A 25,943-nucleotide genomic window follows, 5' to 3' on the forward strand; every position below is an offset into this window, starting at 1 on the left:
ACCAGCAGACCATCCAAAGATGCTAAGAAAAGTGCAAGGTCAAGAACAATAGGTGGCAAGAACGGTGTGAAGAATCGAGAAAAGGGCGCTGGACATTCATGCTAGCTCGAAATATAGCGGAATGTTACGAGCGAAAACACTTCAAACTAAACTACCCCCTCACACAGATATTGAGCGTGCACCGCGGTTTCAAGGAATACATACATACGCGTGAGATAGAGGATACTTTCTGTCACCACTGTCACGCCGAATAGGAAAGCGCAGAGAACGTAATGTTTCGCTGCCCTCGTTTTTACGGTGAAAGACTCTGTACACAGAGTTTTTAGATAGGGGCCTTCCATTAAGAATTTAGTTCCCCGAATGTGCAGACAAATGGATTGTTGGACTGCTGTGAGCAAGATGACCTTTCTAGTTATGACGCAAATGATGACGTGATGCCTAACGGCGGTCACAAGGGCTGCGGACACATAAACAGGATTTGCTTGGTCTCATTGGACCACTTGGGGGTAGTACGCTACCCCAACGTCCAATAAGAAAAAAAAAACGATACGCAGCAAATAAAAAGCTCATATCGGCAGCGAGAAGAATTTCAGCCATATCTCCGGACTTTAATTGAGTATTTCACTTTAAAATGAAAAGCCGGCCCATATGTAAAAACCCGAAAGCCGCTCATGGCGAATCTGACACCTGCTTCTTGGTAATTGCATATGAAGAGTTTTCACGTGTGTACATGCTCAAATATATATACAACTGTGCACCACTATATATTTGTATTTCCTACAACTGTTTCAATTTGTGCTTGATCGGCAAATTCTCCAACACTCGAACGAGTCAACAAGCCAAAACAATCCCCAAAACATAAAATCAAATTCAGTACGAAAAGCATTGAGCAGACAACGATACCGAACGCAAAAAAATATATAGAAAGAAAAATTTTAATCAAAATATTATTAAAATAAAAATTATGAAAATCGTAAATATTGGAAAAACATAAATATTTATTAAAGCGCTTGGGCGCCGCAACAAATGTGAACACGCTATAAAATCAATTAATTTCAATATAAAAGCATTGAGTTGAGTTCAAACCAGCAACCGCGACGCGATTAAATAAAGATTTAGTAGCAAGAAAAAAGATATTAAAAAAGAGCTACAACAGACAACATTTAAAAAAAATGTCACCAAATGCTACGCCCATAACGCACGCCCACTTTTGGCTCTGCACCATAGGATTGCTGCTCGTTTGGATTGTTGTTATTTCGACAGCGTTGCCACGCGAAGAAAAATCGCCATCCCTCATGAAATTTTGGGGCAAGAATCAAGCACAGGAGCAGCGTCTAGAGAACAGTTGTAAGTCGCTATGTGAACAATGTGGCTGCATTGGATTCTATTGTGGTGAACAATGCCTCTGTGAATATAATAAACTTACCAGCGATCAAACACGTCGAAGTAACTCCTACGCAAGACGCAATGACACAAAAGTGATGCGAGCAAAACGTTCACACACCGAATGTATTGCCGCAATGCAGGATGAAGCCCACACGAAAAATCTACCCTACGAAGTGCTCATCCAAGGTCCGACGAGCGATCATTTCATACACACAGCAATGCAATTAGCACAAGATATGGCGCGTACAGCTGCTTCCATACAAGTGGGTGTGCCACCACAAAAACGTTCCACCATATCGATTTATCGTCCCTTTGTGCCCATGAAACATAACAATGAACTTGTTCATGGTAATGATAATCGTAAACTAGTCAAGGACGCAATTGCACGCATGCGACGTTCAACTGATCATTTAGATTGGTTTAGTGATTTCGCAAGTGCTTTAGTGCGTCCAGCGCCACGTCGTAAGGCGGAAGAAAGTGCCGTCAGTGGTGGAAATAAAAAACGTGAAACGCAACGTAACAAAGAAGAGGACAACGCCACACGCGAAAGCCCTGAATCTTGGTTTACTGATCATCCTAAAATGCTACTACGTCCTGCACCACTTTTCCGTCGACGTGCTTCACAACCGCAACAAAAAACTCAAACAAAGCAACAAGTAGAACCAGAATACGAAAATGAAAGTCGTGAATCAGAGGAGGTGGCGGACGCTCCATTGGCACCTGTGCGCAAAGCACTCAAAAACACCATACGTAATATACAAGATTCCGAATTAGGCGAAAACATACGTGAGGGTTTACGTACAGGATTGCGTGATGGCGGTGATTTATTGCAAAATACATTTAATAGCGGTAATTCGGAAGTTTTGCCAAAACGGTTTCATGATGACTTTGTTGAGGTCTTTGATTCGTGGATGAAGAGCCAACAAAAAATGACTGAGCCTCCGGCTGCGTCAGCTCGTTCAGCGCCACCTAGTGTTATGTTGCCTTGGTTGCGTCCGGTACGTTTTCTACAACGCGTGCAACAGGCGCTAAATAGAGACGAAAGTAAGGAGTGAAATACATAGCTGCGTTTGAAGCATGGGGATGGAGAAGATGGGAGAAGTGTGTTCTTTGATTTATATTCACATAGTGTTTACGAACATACTTATATATTTCATACGAATTTATATTTTATTTATTGAAGATTTTACAAAATAAATTTAGGATTAGGCTCTCGTATATACAAACACAAGCAGATGTGTAAATATGTAAATTAATTTTTTTTTAAATAAAAGTATTTATAAAACCAAATGTCCCTCTAACTTGTTGTTTCATGCTCTACTTTTACGCCCATAAATCCAGGATGAAGGTTTTTTCCGGACAGCAGTCATATTTCGATTTTTCCTCTTTCTCATTCTCTTTCGCAATCTCTTTATTTTTCTCTTTCCCACTCACTTAATACTGCCCTGCACAAAAACTATTAATCCGGGATGCGCCCGCAGATTAGTCCCAGGGGAGCATGCAATTGATACCATTTCATGTCTCTTGTTGGGTTATTTTCTATGAAACGCCTAACTGCACAATTTTATTTATCCGAATGGACTTTAAGTGCGATTAGTCTACTTTAGACCACTGAGGAACTAGTTCTTTTTTGGATTATAATATATAATGGCGTTATAAACTGCCGCACCAGATGTCCATAATACATATATGGACCCCATTGGCCTCTGAGCACTAAAGTTAGTCCAGAACAGGCTGACTTAGTGCTGTGACTTTTTGCATGGTATAGTCCGATCGTCCGAAGCCAGTGATTTCCTATATTTTTTCCTCTTCCTTTCTGAGCTGTTCTTTTGTGGTGATTGACTCTATATCTACGATACTACGTCGTCTGTATAACCCAATACATTTATTCCACCACCTTTGAGTACAAGTAGTACTTCGTTCATGAAGTAAATAAACCCACAATAATGCGGAACCGCCCAGAAACAGAAGGCCGATTAACGCTTTTGAACAGGATTAATCGATATGTATAAGAAGTGTAATGTCAAATACTCAACTTACAATAACTTCTGTTTATTTACGGCGCTTCTCGTATTGAAGAGGATGATCGGGAGGTAAATTTTCCGTCTTAGCTAAAGTTTAGCCTTAACCCACCTGCCTGCTTTAAGGAAGATGCGAAGGCGAAGCTACTTCTATGCGTGTGATCCGATTGAAATATTTAATAATTTGCAGAATGTACTTAACTCTACACCAACAGTAGTAACAAAAATTCGAGCTAATAGCGTTTTCTTTTGCACTTATAAACTTTATCTTTTGAACTAGGTTACCTAGGGCTCTGCAAAATGGGTGAATATGTAGGTAACGGTGTCCGTTTTCTCATTCAAAGGAAAATATTTTACGAAGACAACACACAAGCTTACGAGAGAGCAGAGAAGAACCAACAGGGTGGCATTATTTTCAGAAAAGAAAACGTCATAAGTGTAACCCCGACGAAACTCACTTAAAATGCTTTAAATTATGTACTGAGTCCTCGCACTTGCTTATTTTAGTTTTCCAGGGCGATAGTTTCCTCAATTAAAGTATTTACACTACACTGAATTTTTCATGAGATTTCCCAACTTTTTTTCCTTTCCCTCTCATGGTATAAGACAAAAAATTCATTAAAAAAGATTAAAGGTTTAGTTTTTAAATTTTTATTTAATTTTATATTTTATTTATCATATTTACTAAACATAACACTATAATACAAAATTTATTATTATATTTTATAAATACAAAAATTTCGATAATTTTTACCGAATTAAAAAAAATGCATACATTTTCGAACGTGTGAGCAAGATAAAAAAGGGAAATGATATAAAGAGAAAAATTATACGTTTCGAAGGGTACAGTTGTTAGTTACAGATAACGAATTAGTACAATTAAAAATGCCATACTGAAATTTAGTATAACGGTTTAATATTTTATCACAGTTCTGTATATACAAGCAGGATGTACTTCAACAAATTTTTTAAGATAAAAGATTTGTAGAGGTTAAATAGACGGGAAGTGAGTAAAAAATGAGAATAGGAAAAAGTATAAGCTGAATAGATGAAAAAAATACCAACTGTAAACAAAAAGTTGTAAAAAATTGTTTACATGCACAGCAAAACTAGTTCAAATTACATAAGTTAAAAAAAAACAAAAAACTAGGGTTTTGAAATAAAAAGGTTAAAATCAAACGAAAAAAAAAAATTCTTAAAAAGCCAAAATGAAAATATTATAAAATTATACATTATAAATGTATCAGTTTAGTTAAGTGAAATATACCAAAATTAAAAACAGAATGTACTAAAAAACATAAATATATTCATAAAACATATTTGAAAAGTTATTACTTAAATTTAAAAGTAATGAAAAAGTCAAAAATTTATATTTTAAATTTTTCACAAAACGGCAGTTTGTATGGGCAGTTATGATATTAAAAAAAAAATATATTATTATTTTAAACAATTACATACTACACATTGGAAGCAAAGGGGCTTAAAAGTTAGAACGTTCGAATAGAGCAAATATTTTTTTTTTTGTTTTTATTATAGATACAGATTTGGCAAAAAAAAAACTTTACAAATTCGTTAGGAGTTTCAATTTGTTTGCAAATTGCCTCGATTGGCATTTAAAAGAAAAAAAAAATTGCTTAGTATTTTTTGTATTCAGATATTTTTGTTTTATTAAAAGTTCCAATGAAAAATAGGTGGAGTAAATATACACAAATTTTTTATAGCTAGAACGAAGAATTTATATAATAAGAAAAAATTAAATAAAGATTGTTAAAAAGTTTTACTCAGCAGCGAAAAATTTTACAGTACCTGTCTAAATTATATGGTTTTATGAAAACAGTTCAAAATGTTTCAAAAGTGAAAAGTTCACTGTCTTATGGCAATTAATGTTGACATATTATATGTTTTAAATTTGAAGTTTTGGGCATTTGCAGTTTTAAAAATGAGCACGTTTGCTATGTACAGTTTTGTTTGCAAACCAAACAAGTTTAAAGTAATGAAAAAAGTATTGTTCAGTTTTCTTGAATAGCGAAAGAAATGTCTAATATTTTTAAATTTGTATATCAAGTACCGTTACTGAAAGAAAAAAAAATTGTTTTAAGAGCTTATAACAAACAAATCTGACAATTTTACAGCTAATCATCAGTGTTTAAATTTAAACTTACGCTAATGTGACTTTTGTCTCCAAAAATAAACTCTCATTTTGGATATAACAGTGAAGCAAGATCATATTAGAGATGTCGCTCTAAAATGATTAATTAAACATCGAATAATCAGCACGTCCGATATGATTTCCTATCGATTCCTTGAATCCGTTTGGATTAGAGAACTTGCGATTGCTGATTTATAGAAAAAATAATAAACGTTGAAATAGTAGGAATACAAAAATGTATTGGATACACAATTTAATATCTTTCTTTATGGGCATTGATTAACTTTATTAACCAATAAGCGTCGGTTCTTTTTATATTCTCAAATCCAGTTCGTGATATCCTCTGCGCCTGAACTATACACAAACAACATTTTCGGGAAGCGAAGAAAACTGAACAACTTGCATATTGCATACATAAAATGAAGATACTTGGTAAATGAATGACCTTAAAACCATGCAGATGCTTTATTTTGACAAACCGACTGCATTAGAAACTCTAATATTTTCAAAACCAACATCTCCAGTCGATTAAACTGCCATTTCTATTTTTCAAAAGGTAGGCGACGAAAAGAAAAAATCCAAGAAGTATGGTTAAAACATAATTGGGTTAGTTATAGCAATTAGTTTGAACAATCATTTTAAATAATATATTAATGTGAAACAGCTTCAGAAAAAAATCTGTAAAAATCGTTCTATGCTTACAGTTTTATCGAGACATATTGATAATAAATAAACATTGATAATAGGTAAATAGTTTTTTTATTTCGGTCTGGCATCTATTTATCGTTAGATGATTTAAAGATCAACCAGGCGAAATCAATTTGTTTCTAAAACCTGTTGATTCATGATTAATGAGTTTTTGAGATTGATAAACTTTACAAACAATTTGATTGCATGAGAAAAATTGATCCGAAAAATTAATTGAAAAATTTGATTTAGAAATATTCAAATGTAAACCAATGCAGCGTTGAGTAAAACAAAAAGTTGAGTTCAAAAGTTGACTGCCTCTCAACGTTGCTATCTGGAATTATTGCACGCTTCGATGGATGCAAATTGAGCTTACGATTTCTTCTCGAACACAAGCGAGATTTTCGAAACCCGAGAAATCGAGAACTCGACTTCTCGCGAGATTCTCGTGTCTCGAAGTACTCGTAAATCTCGCGAGCTTCTCGACTTTCAATTCAGTCGCTGCATTGGCAGTATTCTATACATTTCGGTGTTTTTTAATTCCGTTTTTGTGGAAATTTTCGCTTGTGCTCCAAAAGAAATCGTCAGCTCTATATAAAACAGCCAATGAATCGATTAAATTAAATGTCGAGAAGCTCGCGAGTATTTCGAGACTCAAGAATCTCGCGAGAAGGCGAGACTCGCGAGAAATCTCTTCTCGAACAAGTTCGAGAAATCGTAAGCTCTAGATGTACACAAATAGCTTTCAACTCTCTTTAGATCATTTTTTTTTACAAATTTTCCCAAACTAGCAAGAATTTGTATTTGTTTTTCGTAGGGTAGACGTAAAAATTTTAGTTATCGGTTGGCAGTTTTCTTTAGAATTTCCAAACAAAGAAAACGCATAAGTAAATTAACGTTACTCACTAATTAGCGAAAATAAATTTAGAAATATATGAGCAAGTAAAAAATATTAAAAATTTTTATTTTGAACTTAATTTTATATTCCTTAGTTTTTTGTTGCTGTAGAATTTTCGATTTTCTCATTTTGTTCTAAATTAGTACATACAGCTACAGGAGCACTAAATATACATACATAAAAAACGCAAAACCTCTTTTTTCCAAAAATTTTTGCTTTCACTTTATTAAGCGGGCGCTTCTGTTGGCGCGTGGCAACCCTCCACATTTTCAGGCCAATCGCAAACATTTTCTTGTGGATTGAAAACTAAATTGGCAGGACATGGCATATGATGTTTGCGTTCACCCTCACACATGTAATAATGTGTACAATCATTCCAATCTTTATGGTAGCTAATATGACCATCTTCCTCGGCGCAGGTAACGTCATGAGCTGGAAAGACGGGCAAAATGGTTAATTCATAATATTTTGTTTTACTCTTTTCACTTACGATCTTTTGTTGTGTAGGCGCCACGTGGTCCATATGACTCATATGGTCCGTCATATTCCAATTCAACTTTATATTCTTTCAATTCATCATTTAGCGCATTCAGAAGTGGATATTTTCCAGCTCCACAACGTCCAGAGAAATCATCCATATCAACAGACCAAACCATTATACCGCCGAAACCTTGCTCCTTGAGCCATTCCATCTGTGAGGAATAACAATTTAGTATCATATGTGGTTGATTCAATACGGAAGCATTAGGAAAAGAACGACATCCAACCACGACTCTGCTAAACTAACACAACACTCTCAGGAAAAACAAAACCTACTTCATAAGTTCGTGTTTATTACAACCTTGAGGAATTCGCCATCGCTCTTCTCTTATTTTTTCTCTACACTACTCTTGAGTGTCGTGGACGAATTCATAAACTTTTTTATGTCATTGAAAATGCTTTTCCAGGTGTCACGTAACAAACTATATGTCTTTGCAAATCCGTTAAGGGTTATAAATATTCATAACAAACTTTCATAACCGAAAGGTTGAACATTTACGGAAACCCTTAATATAACTTCACTTCCACTCTCCCACTCACCTTAGTCTTCAGCGAACGTTCATCGTCGAATCCAACCCACTGATTTCCACGATAAGCAAATGGCACTTGTTGTTCGGAGTCCCACACCAATGTTGTGTTTTCCGCCGCCAGGAATGAGCATACCTCATAATAGCTCAAGAAACCAGCTTCATTCGTAAATTTGCCTGCCTTACCACCACCAGACGCAGGAGCGCCAATATCAAATTGTGTCTCGTTCACCAACTCAAATGAACGGCCATACATAGGCATACCAATGAGCAGCTTCTCTTTGGGCGCACCTTGTTTAACCCATTCTCTAGCGCTAAAGTCCACCGTCAATTTCTTTTGATAGCCCGTTGCCGCTTCCAAAGGGAAGAGTGGTGAATTATGTCCCACTGTACGCTCCCATTGTCCATGGAAGTCATAGGTCATTACATTAATGAAATCTAAATATTTCGAAATTTCAGGTACATCATAGCCAGCAGCGATTGCTTCGAATGAAGCCGGCACCGCAGCAGTCAAAAGTAGGCGTGGCTGTCCAGAAGATTTGGCTTCACCCTCAAAAGCAACACGCAGCTCTCGCAAAAGGTTAACATAGGCGGCACGATCTTCAGCACCACGTGGATATTCCCAATCGACATCGAGACCATTAAATTTGTAATCGCGTAGAAACTCGATTGCCTCATAAACGAACTGATTCATGCGGAAGACGTTAGATGTGAGCTCTTTGAATGGTTTCGAACCGAAAGCCCAGCCCCCGATAGCGAGTAAGATATGTATGTCGGGATTCTCTTCGCGTAGTGCAATAACTTGTTCATAGTTTTCGGGATCGTCATCGGTTGCCTCGCTGAGCTTGTAATCTTTGAGTGAAGCGAATGCGTACACAACATGGGTGCAGAGTTTAGGATCAATGTTGGCAGGTAAAAATTTGCCAGCACCAGGACGTTTGGCAGACCAACTGGTGAGGTAGCAGAACACCTGCGCGGGACGTGCTGTGGAAGGTAAGTTACTGTTTGTATTAGTATTTATGTATGGGTATAAAATTGAGTGGGCTTACTATTTTGTTCCTTTGCTACAAGGCCAGACTTGATGCGTTGCTTCTTCGATGGTTTGCGCACTTTGCTAAGTATTTCCTCTACATCGATTTTAATAGGGGCGGGTTTATCTTCCTGCAAAAAAAAAACTGAGTTAGAGGATTTCACGTATTCAGCCTATTCATCCAGTACTACCAACCTTTTCTTCCTCCAAATCTTCAAAGGTTGCAGCCACAGCGGTCCAGTTAACATCTTTAACCTCTTTACCACGTGATATACCTAACAATTCTTCGCGCATAGCGCCAATTAATGGATATTTGACTTTTCCGCCGCATACCTCCCCCTTGAAATCATCCATATCTATGGTCCAAACCATAGCGCCACCAAAGCCATTTGATTTGATCCAATGCATTTTGTTGCGTATTGCGCGCTCGTCATCGAAACCGACCCACTACGAAGATCAAATACCATTTTAAATAAGTTAATAATATTTATTTAGGTTAGCTCATACCTGATCTCCATCAACCATATACGGCACCTTCATCTCATCATCCCAAACGTAAACAGCACCATTTAACAACATCTCGCAGATTTCGTAGTAAGCCAAGAAACCACTTTCCTTGGTATAGACGCCCTCCTTACCGCCACCAGTCGCAGGAGCATTTGGACCATGCTTGTCGATGTTGGCTAAGGTGAAGGACCGTCCATATGTCGGCATACCTAAAGAGAAAATCGATAATTAATGCATCCAAGAGTAGCTACGTCTCACAATCCATACCAATCACGAGTTTCTCCTTTGGTGCGCCCATCTTCACCCACAAGCTAGCTGCATTATCTACAGATAATTGCTTACGCCATTCCGAGTCTGTTGAGGGCGAATAGAGCGGAGCATTGTGTCCAGTCTCACGCTCCCATTTACCGTGGAAATCGTATGCCATTAAATTTATAAAGTCCAAATAACTTGCCACAGCTGGTACATCATAACCACCACGCACATTATCGGGTCCGACTGGTACGGCAGCTGATAACAGGAGACGCGGTTTCTTAAGCTCTTGCGCTTCCGCCTCAAAAGCTTCGCGCAACTCCTTCAACAACAAAACAAAGTTTTTCTTATCATCAGAGCCCTTTGGATATTCCCAATCCATATCGAGACCATCGAAACCACGTTTACGCAAGAACGGAATGGCTGAGTAGATAAAGGTCTGACGCGTGTAACGTGTTGCGGACATTTCCTTAAACTTTTGTGTGCCAAAAGACCAGCCGCCCAAAGCAAGTAAAATCTATGTAAATTAGAAGCAAGCAAAAAATTTTAATACAAAATTTAACAACTTTGGGATAGCTGAAGCTTATTTTACCTTCAATTTCGGATTTGCCTTCTTGAGCAACATCATACGATCATACAAACCAGGCACATTATCTTTAGTCTCATCATTCGATTCATATGAGCTCAGTTTATTCTTTTTTAACCAACCAAAAGCGAAAATGATGTGTGTACACAAGTCGGCTGGAATATCTTCGGGTACAAATTTACCAATCTTCACGCGATATTGTGACCAATTTGTATAGTAGCAAACAATTTTCATACCACCATCATCCGCTTTTGTCTTCTTGCTCTTTAACGTGGAGCTGCTTGCCACCAAAGCGGTAGTAGCTGCTGCTGCAGCCGCGGAACTACGTAGCTTCGACTTTGAACGTCCGCGGGCACGTGGTACTGTGGTTTTGGCGGATGATGATGAAGAGGCGGGTTGTTGATCAATGCGTTTTTCAATCTCATCGGTTGAAGATTTTGTAACACGTCTAGAGACAACATTGCTGCTTGTTGATTCAGAAGCAGCGGATGAAACGGATGTGGAGGTGGGGCGACGTAGTCTTCGGCGTGTCTTAGCTGAAAATATAAGTCAATTATTAAGTGAAGGTTGATATCTAAAATGGAACTAGAGGAATAGTACATTAGCCAGTCCAGTAGTCTAGAAGTATCTACTGGGTATATACATAACATAATTATTTTCTAACGGTCTTTGTGAATCAATCACGGCAGAACGGCTGGACAGATTAAGTTGAAATTTGCGAAAGTCATAGACGACAGCCTGATAGGATCCACTGGCCAGAGGGGGACAACTTCCTCGTCTCCCAATGTGGGCTGTTTCTGAATTATTTTGGGGACATCTCCACACAATTTTTTCGCACGCCACCGCCGAATATCAAAAATATCGGCGCAGCGGCGGCGGTGTGCGGCGCGTTACTATATTTTCTACTCGTTTAAGACTGTTTAGGCCATTTATTGTGCATGCCGAAAATTGGTCGGATATGGTCGAAAGTGGTATCAACGGATGCGCATCACTGCCAGTTATAAGAAACTAATTGCGAAATGTAACTCTTTCTAACTGTTCGAAAGTTATTTAAAAAACAGGCGTTTTCGATGACAGCTTAACACGGACTTTGCATCACCGAATTCATCAAGTTATTAAAACAAAACACTAAAAGAAAAGTTATATAATAAATTTATATGCTCACTTTGCATATTTTTTTCAAAAAATTAATAATCAACAATGAATTCAAATAAGGCGTTTCAAATTGTCCTTAAGTTGTTAAAAAAAGCAAAACACCCAAAAAAGGTGCCGATTTTTTTTTTTATTAATTTTATATTGCGATTGGCTGAAAGAATAAAAGAAATCAGTGATGCAAAATCCTTTAGTAGGTTGTAGGGGCATAAACACTCTTTTGAAATGATTATTACCTCATACATAAGTTGAAGATATATTTACGTATGAGAAGGGTTTGAAAAATCACTTGGGCTTACATTCAAACATCTGTTGTCTATTTGCGAAACTATACAATAGCGTCTGAAACGTTAATTTTGATTTTCACACTTCTTCATTCAATACGCTAGTCTTCACGTTACGGCTCCTGTTACTTATGAGCCGTTTATTTTGAAAGTGGCATAAGTCATTTCCAACTCATTGTCTTAAATGCATTGTTATTTTTGAACGAATGCATATATAGATGGTTCTACAATTATAAAATAATAATAAGAATTGCATCTTTTGGATATTGGACTCTAACAAACTGGAGGCGAGGAGAGATACAAACAAATTATCACTGAACCTAAACGACATGAAATGACTTATGCCACTTTCAAAATAAACGGTTCATATGTGAATTCGTAGGCACACATATTTACCAGGTGAGGCTTTGTCCTTCGCAAGAACACTCAAACATTACGCAATGACATCCACTTAGACTGCTTATGATTTCGGGGGCGGCATCTTTGGCCGAATAGTCACTCCATAACGTTTCAAGGTGTTTCTCGGCAGCATAGCGCGACAAAAGCATCCGTTGGAAAGTCTTCGGAGCTACACCTAGAGCTTCTAGGAAAGTTTGGTCGACGAAGGTATGAGTTCGAAGTCGCAGTCCTATAGCTTCTGTGCTGGCATATGGTGTGAGGGTCAGAAGGCGTGGTAGCGATTGGTGGTCGGGATTGATACTATTCTTAAAAACAGCCGAAACAACTGGAGGCGCCCTGTGCCTCATGAGTATCAAAAGACCATTAATAGCAACCGTAAGTCGCCTTTGTGCGTGACCGCCAAGAAACCACAAATGATTTAAAGAAATTTGTTCGCGACGATTACTAGGAGTTAACCCTAGGTGAAACTACGCTGTGTACGAGATATACAGACAAAAGTGTGACTATTTTATGTATCTCTATTTCTTTTCAGCAGAAGCAGCAGTTCCAATTCCAAAGACCGGGGTTAGGTTCGAAGCCTCTCTGGAGTAAGCGAACGAGGGACAATCCCCCCGCAAGGAGCTACTCCTGAAAATTTTTGAACGGTCTGCGATATCTTGAGGCAAAAATCTCGGATCTCCAAAATGGCCGACACGTTGATTTCCTTAAATACATACAAACAAAACCTTTCCTAAATATTATTTTTTTAAATAGAAAAACGAAGCTTTGTAAAATAAGATCACCGGCGTACACCGGAACGCCGCCCGCGCCGCCGCCGCCGGTATATAATAGAGCCTACGCCGCCGCCGCCGATAAAGTGATCGGCGTAAACCTCTAATAGAACCATTTTTAATATTTCGTGACCTTTTCGATATCATTTTTCAATCATGTTGCTGCCATTTCGGGATCATTTCTGTTCTGTTTCAGGGTTGTTTCGTTATAGATTCGGGACGGTTTTTGCGAATAGTTTGGAACTGGTTTGGGACCATCTCAGCAATGCTTAGGGTATTAATCGAAACTATTATTTCGCTATAATGCGGGTATGTTTACAAGATAACCAGGAATCCAAGATCGGGTCTATTTTGGATCGTTTCGGATCATTTACCACAGCTTCTTGATTATATCGGGACCTCTTCGGATTATATATTATTTTCTCTGCCACACATAGTAACTATGTGAGCTTTAATACTGAGATACCACTCTAACCATCTTCCACATTCTTATACCTGGTATTTATACCTGGTATGTGAAAGATGGCTAGAGTTGTATCTCAACTTGAATCAATCGATCTAAGTGAACCCTGCTGATTTATTTCGCTGATTTTTCTAAATGCTATCGGTGATACTGCTCCAAGATTAGATATGATAAGTGTTGAGGACTGCACTGTGACTATTAGTCTGTTGTGTCCTAAGCTCCTTCACAGCACCTCATCCCTAATGAAATCAAGTAATTCCTTCGGCTTGAGGCCTGATATTGATAAAGCATCGCATTTCAGGAACCGTATCCGTAGCCAATAGCAGGACAGGCAGGTGTCATTCGATTGTATTACCAAGCATGGTGCTGCAGTTTCGTGTAAGAATACCTTTCAGAATTCTTAGGCAATTTTTTGAGTAGCCTAGCTTCATGTACTAAAACCTTCCACAGTAACTTAGATTGTCTTAAGCCTGGCGCACTGCGCCAGTTCTCTTCTTTAATCGTTATACGCGCCCCCAAGCTCTCTGTAGGTCAACGTCGTTGCTCCTCTCGCAAGGATATCTGACCGCACTCCAGCAGTACTATATTGCGGGTTCCTAATTATTTCAGCTTTTCGCCGCACTCCAATACTAATGCTGATTTTATTTCGAACGACGAAATTGTCTAAAATGCAGCTTGACTTTGGCTAAGTGTTGCGGTGGTTTCGTTGGGAATCCCACGTTGTAGGTTCAGCTCAGCACACTGACTTGTAGCACTGATATTCTGGCTCATGGTCGGAAGACACTGTCTCCAATCCCCTCTGGTCTTTTCAAGCTATCTGTCTATCTTAAGATCTTGTGTAGGCAGTGAAGGCTATCTAATCTGGCTGGGAGACAAGGTACCCAATTCTACTTTATATATTATTACTAGAAGACCCGGCGGACGTTGTTCTGCCCTAAATTTGGCCTATCTGCATACATTTTAATAAGCTTTTTCTGTCTAACTCTGTCCTCCCCCACCCCTCCTCATTTTTTCCTGATCCTTTTATTCACTCCTCCCTCCGTCTTTTTCGCTTCATCTATCTCCATATTCGTCTCATTCTATTTCTTTCTCAGTCTCCTTCTCCTTCTCTCACGTTCTTCTCTTTCTTCTTCATCCCTTAATGCCTGTCCCAGAGAGTGGTATGTATTTTGTTACAGTCCCAGTCCCAGTCCTACTCAGAGTCTCAGTCCCAGTCCTAGTCCTAATCCCAGTCCCAGTCCGTCTCTGGTCTACTTCCCGGAAAAAAGGATCGTAAATACTAATATAGGCAAATTTATATACCAAATTTCAGGCAAATCGAATAGGACGTATGTAAATATGTATGTAGGTATTATTAATTCATGTCTCTATTTTGGCTTCGCATGCATATTTATCAGTTTTGCCAGGTTGATGCGACTATATCGAATGTCACAATGAAAATTACTTTGGAGCTCTCAGCAGCAGCTTCCATTTCACATCCATATCACCCACACATTCTAGGGGTATCCGGGTCCGCGTTTGAACAAAATCGACCGACGCATCTCTTCAAACACCGGTGACCAACTAACATACATTTTAGCCTTTCCTTTTATATATATAGATTTTTATTTTTCACACTTCACTATAATATTAAAACGAAATGCAGATATTCGTTGCTTTTGAAATCGTTGCTTTTGAAATTGCACATGGAGCAACTAAAGACTCTCCTGAACTAAAAAAAAATTTTTAGTACTTCTAAATCGCGGGCCCCCTCAGAAACCCCGCGGGTAATCCCCCGCGACCACCGTGGTGTGATGGTAGCGTGCTCCGCCTACCACACCGTAGGCCCTGGGTTCAAACCCCGGGCAAAGCAACATCAAAATTTTAGAAATAAGATTTTTCAATCAGAAGAAAATTTTTCTAAGCGGAATCGCCCCTCGGCAGTGTTTGGCAAGCGCTCCGAGTGTATTTCTGCCATGAAAAGCTCTCAGTGAAAACTCATCTGCCTTGTAGATGCCGTCGCTATACTATTTTTTATTGATGAGCACGTTGTTTAATTAAACACCAACAAGTTACACGGATGTATGTATATCCGCACCACTGAAAATATGAATGCCGGTGCGTATACCTAACATTTTATTATTACGTATAAACATATAAACAAATTTGCAATAAAATATTATCGCGACTATAAACTGAGATATAACCTATCCTATATTTCAAGTTGGATCAAACTACACACGGGGTGCAAAACAAATTCAAAATCGGTTCAGTAATTTAGGAGTCCATCGCGGACAAACAATGTGACACGTGATTTTTATATATAAGATAAAAGCATAACCTTTTTAAGTGTTAATTTGAAGGTGCATTGTGCCCATCTCTGGTCTATATGTAAAATGTGCTCTTAATACCTTAATTGTACAGCAAGTGTATGCAACTTGATCACGCATACATTTTGAATACTAAATAAACCTATTCTACTTATAAGCTAATCTGTTTTTAAAATCTTAAATAGTTAATAAATACCTAAATCCACTATAGAATAATAAAAAAATTTTGGCGTGTGCGGTTGCGCACTTCAATCCTACCAAAACGGCAAATAAACACTTCATAGCACAGCCTCCAAAATCATTAATCAGTTTCAGAGTGTCATTCATTGAAACTAATTTGCTACATTAGAATATGGATATTGATGAAATAACAAAATTCACGAGCTTAAAATATAATCACGCACAGAAATGCTTACCTATAGCAGCGCACAGAAAAATGGCAGTGCAAATTTTTGTCAAATTTCATCAATTAAATTTCCTTTATTTTGATTCGATGTTTTACGAAGAAATTTGGTGACTGAAACTATGCAAACAATCTGAAAAACAATTTCGAGAAAATTACGAAAATTTCGATCTTTTTGATGCACATTCTCTGTGTGTTTACTTTAAACATTTAGTTAGATCAGTAAATCTTCTGATGTCCTCTATGTAGCGTTCCCACACCGTCCCAGGCCGGGCAACGTGAAACTGCCTAAAGTTCGAAACCTCATGTTCGCCAGGGCTGTGCATTCGCAGAGGAAATAGGTGACCGTCTCTTTCCAACCGTTCACATTACAAGTCCTGCACATGTCGTTAAAATGGATTCCCATGATCTCTTTCCTAGCCATCTTCAGTAGAGGTCCTATTCTTCCATGGTTATGGTAAGGCCATGTTTGCTTGGTGGTTTTGCTGGTATTTTTCGCATAGTACCAATTGCGAATTGTGGTTTTCTTGAGATTTATAGGAATCTTACTCTTTATTGATGAAAGTGGCCGGTGCACCATGACCGCCTCAGACGTGTCTAACGATGTACCGGCCTTTCCAAGTTTATCAAATTTTTCATTGACGTCGATGTTCCTGTGACCTGGTACCCAAGTGAGCGTGATGAGCGCAAGGTTTGCTGCTTCTCATAATGTCCTGCAACAATTTTCGACGGCCTTAAAGAAAGTAAGTTTATGTAACACTGCGCGAAAAAAGACCTCTTACACGAAAACTCAATTTTTTTGATCGATTTCCTACAAATGAAAGTTCGTTCTCGAAACTGGTAAAAACCCGTTATCGATATCTGTATTACTTTTTGAGTCATGAGCAGTCAAACTCGACAGCAATTGTGCCGTATACGGGCGATCATGCGAAAGCTAGCGCACATGGCCTAAGATACCTGCTCGTCCTGTAAAATCAACAGTATTCGAGCTAGGGACCTTTTCTCACGGAGGGTCGCATATGGTTAAGCCAATTGAGCGTATCTTACCATCGCTTACCCCATTCTCCAGCAGGAAAATACATGCTATTTTGTAACCCTAGTATATTTGCTTGGAAGATACTAGCTCAGCTGGGAACACAGATAGATATTATAACTTTTAGCTGTTCGGAGAAAGCCTTCGCACCAGCACCGCAGGTCATTTCGGACCTATCATTGTAGAGTATACGTCCTCTTTTTAAACTTTGTCGCCTGACTAATCCATTTTTGAGGGAAACTTCACCTTGAAATTCTTGTCAAGGTTCAATTTAGGTAATATGTAATCTATAATCGCATTCACGTTAGGAAACATTTATAGGATATTGTTGTTTGGCCATACAGTCCCCCATGCTGCCCGCTGTATCTTGTTTAATTTTTTTTGATGTTGTATTGCTTGTCCGGCCAACACATTAACGCTCCGCACGCTAGAATGGCTCTTATGAGCGCTGTGCCGAGCCACATCATAAGCTTTGACCTAAGGCCCCACCCAGTACCTGCTAACTATTCTCTCACACGAGTAGAATGCAATGTATGCCTTCGTTATTCTTCTATCAAAATTGATAATAAAGTTAAGCTTGTTGTCTTTTTCGACCCCATGGTACATTAATCTCGTATTTTGGGGCTGTTACTGAAGAGTATTAATTCTGTCTTGCTTGGGTTGATATTGAGGTCATTCCCTTCGGTCCAGGGGTGTAGCCTGCCTGGCGCACCCTATAAGATTTCGCTTAGTGTTGAGAGAAAAGACCCTGAAACTGCGATTTCTACTTCGTCTGCATATGTCACCACCTTAACTTAATTTATATCGAGTTCAAGTAGTATTTCGTCCAGTTCAACAACCCAAAGTTCTGGAGGGAGAACACCACCCTGAGATATGCCTCTCTCCACAATTCTGATTGTTGAAAATAAAAAAAGATGAATTGAATGGACGAAATTTGATTAAGGGTTTCATTTTGTATTGCGAATGATAGCTCAGACGAATGATTCGCCTCCAAACGATTTCGTCTAGCAATGGTATTCTCCATCATTTTCGTTCGGCCTTTACGTTTCTTACTTTATTTCAAACAGAAAGGCGAAAGCAAGGTTCAAATGTTATGTTGCCATCGTTTACCACTGCTATTTTTTCTTCGCTGCTGTAGGTATGTACTTATATATTTATGTGTGTATTTGCGAACAAATTTAAATCAGTAATCCGATCAAAAGAGATTAATGGCAAATTAACAAAACATGGTAGCATACTAAAAAAAATTCGATAAAAATTAAAAAAATCGTTTTCTTAGTATTTATGTATGTAATCTTTTATTTCATAATCTCTAAATCGACAACTTAGCGCTATTATTGCCTGATTCATGTCATTTGCTTACTAAGATTTAATTTAAAGCAAAAATTATGAGCGTCACGTTTTGTTAATAGAAATTCATTAGAGATACAAATTGTTGAGTAAAAAAAGATTGCAGCTGCATTAACGGCAAATTGTAGAGTTAGTCGAACTTTAGTTACATACATATTTACAAAACATTTATATACTAATTTCCCCGTGTAAGTGGTAAAAAATAGTTATCAAAACTATTAAGCACTAAATAAGACGCTAATCTTTATTCACTAAATAAATGCTATTCTAACTGATAATTTAAATATTAAGTTTCAGGCACGATTTGAAGATTTGAAAGAATGAAAGAAGTTACATAAATAATTCATCACAATTGCAGTAGCAGCATTAACTAAATCCAAGAATGCTGTGCATGCGTTTACACTTATAGGGGTGGAGGGTGCATACTTAATTGCTTTTTGGTTTTGCTAATCCAACAACAATAGCCCGCATCGCAAAACGTTTGTTTGTGGCATGAAGCAAATATTTGCTACTTAAACGTTTGTGATCTTTGTGCGAGTTATGAATCGTCAAACTAATTTTCATTTTATTCTTACTCTTAATCTGCGCGCTGAAGATGATGTCTTTGAACTTTCAAGGGAGCATAGAATTGCAGCTTATTATTATTGCAGATTAGAACTCTTATTCAACAAGTTTAGACGTGACTGTCCTTGATTGAGCTGAAGTCATTAACCTTTAATGAATTTGACTAAACTGCAATATGAGGCGGCTGTCGTGTCCTATGTTGAAGTAACGGGAATAATATCATAAAAAACAAGTAAGGAAGGCTAAGTTCGGGTGTAACCGAACATTACATACTCACATGAGAGCTTTGAAGACAAAATAAGGGAAAATCACCATTTAGCAAAATGAACCTAGGGTAACCGTGGAATGTGTTTTTATGACATGTGTATCAAATCAAAGGTGTTGATGATTATTTAAAACGTAGTGGGCCTTAGTTCTATAGGTGGACGCCTTTTCGAGATATCGCAATAAGGGCGGGCCAGGGGTGACTCTAGAATATGCTTGTACGATATGGGTATCAAATTAAAAGTATTAATGAGGGTTTTAAAAGGGAGTAGCCCTTAGTTGTATATGTGAAGGCGTTTTCGATATATCGACCAAAATGTGGACCAGGGTGACCCAGAACATCTTCTGTCGAATACCGCTAATTTATTTATATATGTCATACCACGAACAGTATTCCTGCCAAGATTCCAAGGGCTTTTGATTTCGCCCTGCAGAACTTTTCCATTTTCTTCTACTTAATATGGTAGGTGTCACACCCATTTTACAAAGCTTTTTCTAAAGTTATATTTTGCGTCAATAAACCAATCCAATTACAATGTTTCATCTCTTTTTTCATATTTGGTACAGAATTATGGCATTTTTTTCATTTTTCATAATTTTCGATATCGGAAAAGTGGGCGTGGTCATAGTCGGATTTCGGCCATATTTTATACCAAGATAAAGCTACTTCAGATAAGTTCGTGAACTAAGTTTAGTTAAGATATATCGTTTCTTGCGCAAGTTATCGTGTTAACGGCCATGTGGAAGGACAGACGGACCACTGTGTATAAAAACTGGGCGTGGCTTCAACCGATTTCGCCCATTTTCACAAAAAACAGTTATCGTCATAGAATCTATGTTCCTACCAAATTTCACAAGGATTGGTAAATTTTTGTTCGACTTATGGCATTAAAAGTATTCTAGACGAATTAAATGAAAAAGGGCGGAGTTACGCCCATTTTGAAATTTTCTTTTATCTTTGTATTTTGTTACACCATATCATTACTGGAGTCGAATGTTGACATAATTTACTTTTATACTGTAAAGATAATACATTTTTTGTTAAAATTTGACTTAAACAAATTTTTTTTTTTAAGTGGGCGTGTTCGTTATCCGATTTCGCTAATTTTTATTTAGCACACATATAGTAATAGGAGTAACGTGTCTACCAAATTTCATCATGATATCTTCAACGACTGCCAAATTACAGCTTGCAAAACTTTTAAATTACCTTCTTTTAAAAGTGGGCGGTACCACGCCCATTGTCCAAAATTTTTCTAATTTTCTATTTTGAGTCATAAGGTAAACGCAGCTACCAAGTTTCATCGCTTTATCCATCTTTGGTAATGAATTATCGCACTTTTTCGGTTTTTCGAAATTTCCGATATCGAAAAAGTGGGCGTGGTGTTGTCAGATTTCGTTCATTTTAAATAGCTATCTGAGATGACCGCCCAGGAACCTACATACCAAATTTCATCAAGATACCTCAAAATTTACTCAAGTTATCGTGTTTACAGACGGACGGACGGGCATGGCTAAATGAATTTCTTTTTTCACCCAGATCATTTTGATATATAGAAGTCTATATCGTTACGGATTACCGTTATGCGAACAAAGTCAATATACTCTGTGAGCTCTGCTAAGCTGAGTATAAAAAGAAAAATGTCAAACAGTCACTGAACTGTGTTCCTCAACAGTGGCAACGTCTCCATGCCATTTGGGATGGCATAAAACACGCAGTTACGCCAATATGTAGAAAAAATTCAAAGTAACTACAAATCGGAAGCCTAAAAATTTCAACTTATGGTTGCTTCTTTTTAATTAAATCTAAGCTATGATGAATGACCATGCAGGATAAACATTCTTCAAAATATCTAGGAATCATTCAAGACAGTAATTTGTCATAGGAGCTCAACGTGGAGGGGAGGTGGAGAAGACCTCGACGTCAGTTTGTGCATGTAAAGGAATACCAGAATTATCGTTTGTCGCCCCATATCTCATTGGATATTTACTGCGATTTTAAAGCCTTTCCTATAAAATAGAGTCCTTATTTGGTGGATTGCAGAACGGGGATCCTGTGAAAAATCCCGACGCCTGCTTTGTACGCCATTTCGCAGATTCACCCTGCAGACATGGTGACGAAGAAGATAGCGTTAACAACTGCAACTCGCAAGAGCTGGAGTGTAGACTATCTGCAAAAAAGTATATCGTCACCAAATACTGGACGAACAGAATACCTTATTCCGTACCTGTGCTTCCATGGGGTTCTTAAAGCCATAACTTTGATAAACGGTTGGTGCAAAGGCGCTAACAGGCCAGACAAGGCAATACCCTTGTACACCGATTGTTCCAAAGTTATTGCATTAGTAGGATCTGCTGTAACTGCGCTGATCCGGAAAACAAACAGATCCTAGAAACTGCCAGATCACTGTAGTGTTTTTCAGCCGGAAGGAGAAGTAGAAGCAACTGAGAAAAAAGCTTAAACTACAGCCGCGACAACCTTCATAGCATGACATCGAAAAATGTGAGAGTGCAAGCAACTTCTAGTAGGAATCGGTATAGGGAGAAATATACATATATATTACATACCGGGTATATGGGAATAGAAGGGAATGAAACGGGGGGTAAGCTGGCTAAAAAGGGCGCAAGCCCCGCATCCTGTACCGTAGATGTCCCAATCAGATTGGGTGAGATTAAAACAACGGCGAGTTGCACATGATTGATCAAGCAGGTAAGGTGTGAAACTAAGCGTGAACTGTAAAGTATCGAAGAGCATGTGCAGATCTTACGCCCTTAAACCAAAAAAGCTGCTCTTGTCATTAAAAAGAGAAAAGTGCTCGCTTATAATAAGTTTTCTGAAGGAACACTGCCTTCCGGCGATACATGGGTTTTAATAAGTCGTCATCAGTGAAAGTAGGATGAGCGGGTTGCAGGAGGAAACGATCAATCGCGTACTCTGCTCATGTCCTGCGCTCGCAAGTCTAAGACTGTAGTCATTAAGAGTTACACAGCTTCAGACCTAGAAGCAGCAAGTAGCGTAGGTCCTTGAAAGCTTCTAGCATTTACCAAGAGGATGGAGTTATTTTCTAACGTAGGTTCTGGCAGCGTTTTTCAGTTTGTTCGTTGAGCAAACTTCTGGTAACACTATAGTCATTCAGTCTATATGGGACACGGACCAGACAGTTCAACTTAACTCCCCTTTTCGCTTTCTCAGTTTTCTAGTTCGTTTACGCTCTTTCTCTATTTCTCCTCCCATTCATACATATGTGATAGCCACAATCCGCCTTCTTTTTCATTTTGTTATTTAGCTGCATAGTTGGGCACAGTGCACTAAATTTTCAGCTCCACTTCCACCAAATTTTTAGTGATGGTCAACAAAGTTTGCAGATGCTGTTGCCGAGTTGAAAAAAAAACATGTACGTTCACCACTAAGTTTTTAGTCGTGGGTAAAATTTAAAATTTAGGCGTCCGACTATGTTTAGTTTTTTCCCTACTTGAACAGATGTAAAGCGATAAATGTATGGTGAAATGAACAACACATACGACAATTCGTTAGCCAAGTAAATGAAGGGTGATTGATTTAAAACTCACACAATCACACCTCTGCCGCTACAGTACTGAATTTGACTTTGTTCGTAGAGTAAGAACTTTTTAGTTTTATTTTAAGTAGCTATCTTTCTGGAGCTGGACATTAAGCATGTCCATGTCTAAGTTCGGTTTCGTTCATTATCTTCTACTACACATTTATTACTTACTTTGCGCACTATCCGCTATTTGTGTAATTAGCGCTAAAATCAGGCATGCCACGAAGGCCACTCGCAATAACCGGGGCGGCAGCTGTAAAGAAACGAAAAAACAAAAATATGAAAACCTATAGAAAAGGTGGCAAATTAAAAGTATTATAACAAAAGTTTAATAGTCTACATTAATTACAAATTATTCAATTTTCGTAACTTTGTAAAAATTTCAATTTTGCAAAACAAAATTAGCTGGTAAACTCCTTTCAAATATTGCAATTATTCACTATGACATTTCACCTATAGCAAATTAAATCTAACAACAATAACAAAAAAACGACAACTGCTCTGCGAAATTGTGTTAAATCATTTATCATTTGGACAGTGTTGGTATAGTTGTAGTTACAAAAAAAATGTGAGTACACGCACTTAATCACCCAAATAGTCATGCCAGTTGCCATCGAAGGTCAGGCCGCATTCATAGGTGGGTATTTGAAATTCTTGCATTGTATTGTATTACATAAGTAAATTTGTTGTAAACAATGGACGAATTACTTAAACAAATCAAACGTTCATATTTATGTGTCTAAGTGTGGTAATTTTATCTATTCAATGATTTTTAAAAATAACTTATATTAATTTTAGCGAGCTTTTTGTTTTACAAAGTGAGAAGCATTGTCAAAATTAACACATTCAAATGACACACTTTTATTCAGACATACTTTAAGGTTACCCCTAAAGTAGGCGAAAGATTAAATAAAGATAATTACGTTAATTAACTCTACAGTTAACTTCCATAAATGGAATATTGCACGTCAAGTAAAAGCTATGTTGCCCTCTTTAAACTTCCTAGGGCCGTTTTCAGCATCTTTAATAAAGTTAGAACTTAACTGAAGCTTGCAGTCTGGAAGATAGCTATTCTTCTGATAGCTTCATTGGCCTTATTCGTTTTGATCAACACTAGGTGACCAACCTCCACTTAAATCGTTAATTGTGAATATTTTGTAGAACAAATCCCAAAAATCGATTGTGAATACACGCAAAATAGCCAAACAGCTGACTTTTGTTTGCACTTTTTTCCCTGCACTTAACGGAGACGCGAATATAAGAGACTAACTGGAGATAGTATAAATCATTGTAAAGGTTTACAAAGTAAGATATGTATGTATCAGCTGTTCGTTCACAGCTGTGCTCACCTGACCATAATGCTTGTTATATCTCATATTTTGTGGAGGCTGTATGGCAACGTTGTACTTCTCTGGTAAAAAATAATGCAGAAGATGTAGGGTGTGTAGTAGCTGTAGTACTGTTTTTCGCCGATAAATTATGAACGGGTCGAAAAACTTGACTTACGTGTTTGAACTCTTAATGTTTATATTTTCAATATATATATTTCAAACTACATGGCAACCCATATCTGAAATTCCGCGCCTTTTTTCCTAATTATTGCATGCCTGCGATACCGGTGGCAGCAACCCCGGCAATTTTGACACTTCGTTCAGTGTCAAATGCACGTTCCACACTGTTTTGACACTTCAGTCAATGTCAAACGGCGTAGTATTAGAAAGCGGATTAAGCAAACATATCCTACTTGTAAACCTTTACAATAGTGAAAATGGCCCTTAATCTATTTTGGCACAAGTCGCCGGTGCTAAAAACTTTTTAAATTAATTTTAATACTTTTATTAAAACAACAAAATAAAGCTGACAGCTGTTTCAATTATAACATGGAAGTCTCTTCAAAGCCTTTTCTGCATGGATTGGGATCCGAACCCGCACTCTTGCGCTCAAATCCACATCTTGTTGTTACAGTGTATAACGTTAGGTGCCAACGTTGGGTGCAATTATGGAAGGGTATTTAAAAGACGTCCCAATAAAATTGATTGAGATAAAAAGACGGTAAGGGTTGCTTGTAGAGCTTTTAGCATTTCATAGATGTAGGAAGAGATCGCATCCTGTGCTCGTCAGATAATTGCTCGAGCTGTTAAGATTGACACAGCTGTCAGATCTCGAAGTAGCAAATAATATTGAAAACTTATTGTACATTTCAAGAGTACAGAGTCCTTTTATAACCAAAAATCCGATTTCTTGATGGGGGCTTGTCATCACTCAAACCTCTAGTAGCTCCATGAACACATTCTCATAACTCTAAGGACCGTCGAGTTCAACTTTACATAGCCCATACCAGCCATCCCCGAAGTCTTTGTTCTGCCTAACTATTGACTATCATATATTTAAAACTTTCCCTCTTTCCGTATCTACTCATCTTAAAACGACTGTATACTATACATATCTTCCACAATTACTTTGAAATCGATCGTACTTATAAATAAACTTGAAGATGGAAACAAATTTGGAATAAAATTATCACTTAAAACTTTTCACTTTTTTATAAGTGGCTATAAGGATACTCTCCGAGGATTTTGGGAGTTTTAACGATATTGGTGGTCCATTGCCGGATATTTATATTGAATATTCCGGAAAATAGCACCATTAAGGTACTAGTGCGACCATCATGGGCAACAATTTTATATGAGCGCATTGGACGTTTTTGGTCATACAATCCCCTCCTTCCGTGAGGAACTTGGGTTCGCCAAAGCTGTGCCTACTAAGTAAACAGGATTCGCCACGGGTATGTGTGGTCTACAAATGC

At 37.9% G+C, this 25,943-nt stretch overlaps 2 protein-coding genes across 3 annotated transcripts in view; one reads left to right on the top strand and one right to left on the bottom strand.

Moving 5' to 3' along the window:
• Positions 1–852: 852 nt before the first annotated feature.
• On the top strand, positions 853–2,676 carry LOC137254510 (uncharacterized). Its single transcript, XM_067792223.1, has one exon. The coding sequence runs from the start codon at positions 1,173–1,175 to the stop codon at positions 2,439–2,441; it is 1,269 nt and encodes a 422-aa protein (XP_067648324.1). The 5' UTR covers positions 853–1,172; the 3' UTR covers positions 2,442–2,676.
• A 1,366-nt stretch (positions 2,677–4,042) lies between these two features.
• The window catches only part of Cht7 (chitinase 7), a 97,816-nt gene continuing 75,915 nt past the window's right edge, over positions 4,043–25,943 (bottom strand). For both annotated transcript variants that reach the window (XM_067792222.1, XM_067792221.1), the window contains exons 3-11: positions 23,309–23,390; positions 10,590–11,119; positions 10,013–10,514; positions 9,746–9,954; positions 9,434–9,685; positions 9,258–9,369; positions 8,222–9,192; positions 7,632–7,833; positions 4,043–7,573 (exon numbers count right to left, since the gene is read on the bottom strand). In XM_067792222.1, the coding sequence (XP_067648323.1) occupies positions 7,368–7,573; positions 7,632–7,833; positions 8,222–9,192; positions 9,258–9,369; positions 9,434–9,685; positions 9,746–9,954; positions 10,013–10,514; positions 10,590–11,119; positions 23,309–23,390 (3,066 nt within the window). In that variant the 3' untranslated portion in view covers positions 4,043–7,367. The remainder of the gene's footprint in view (positions 7,574–7,631; positions 7,834–8,221; positions 9,193–9,257; positions 9,370–9,433; positions 9,686–9,745; positions 9,955–10,012; positions 10,515–10,589; positions 11,120–23,308; positions 23,391–25,943) is intronic.

Source organism: Eurosta solidaginis, chromosome 5 (assembly GCF_040869045.1).
Source record: "Eurosta solidaginis isolate ZX-2024a chromosome 5, ASM4086904v1, whole genome shotgun sequence".
Lineage (NCBI taxonomy): Eukaryota > Metazoa > Arthropoda > Insecta > Diptera > Tephritidae > Eurosta > Eurosta solidaginis.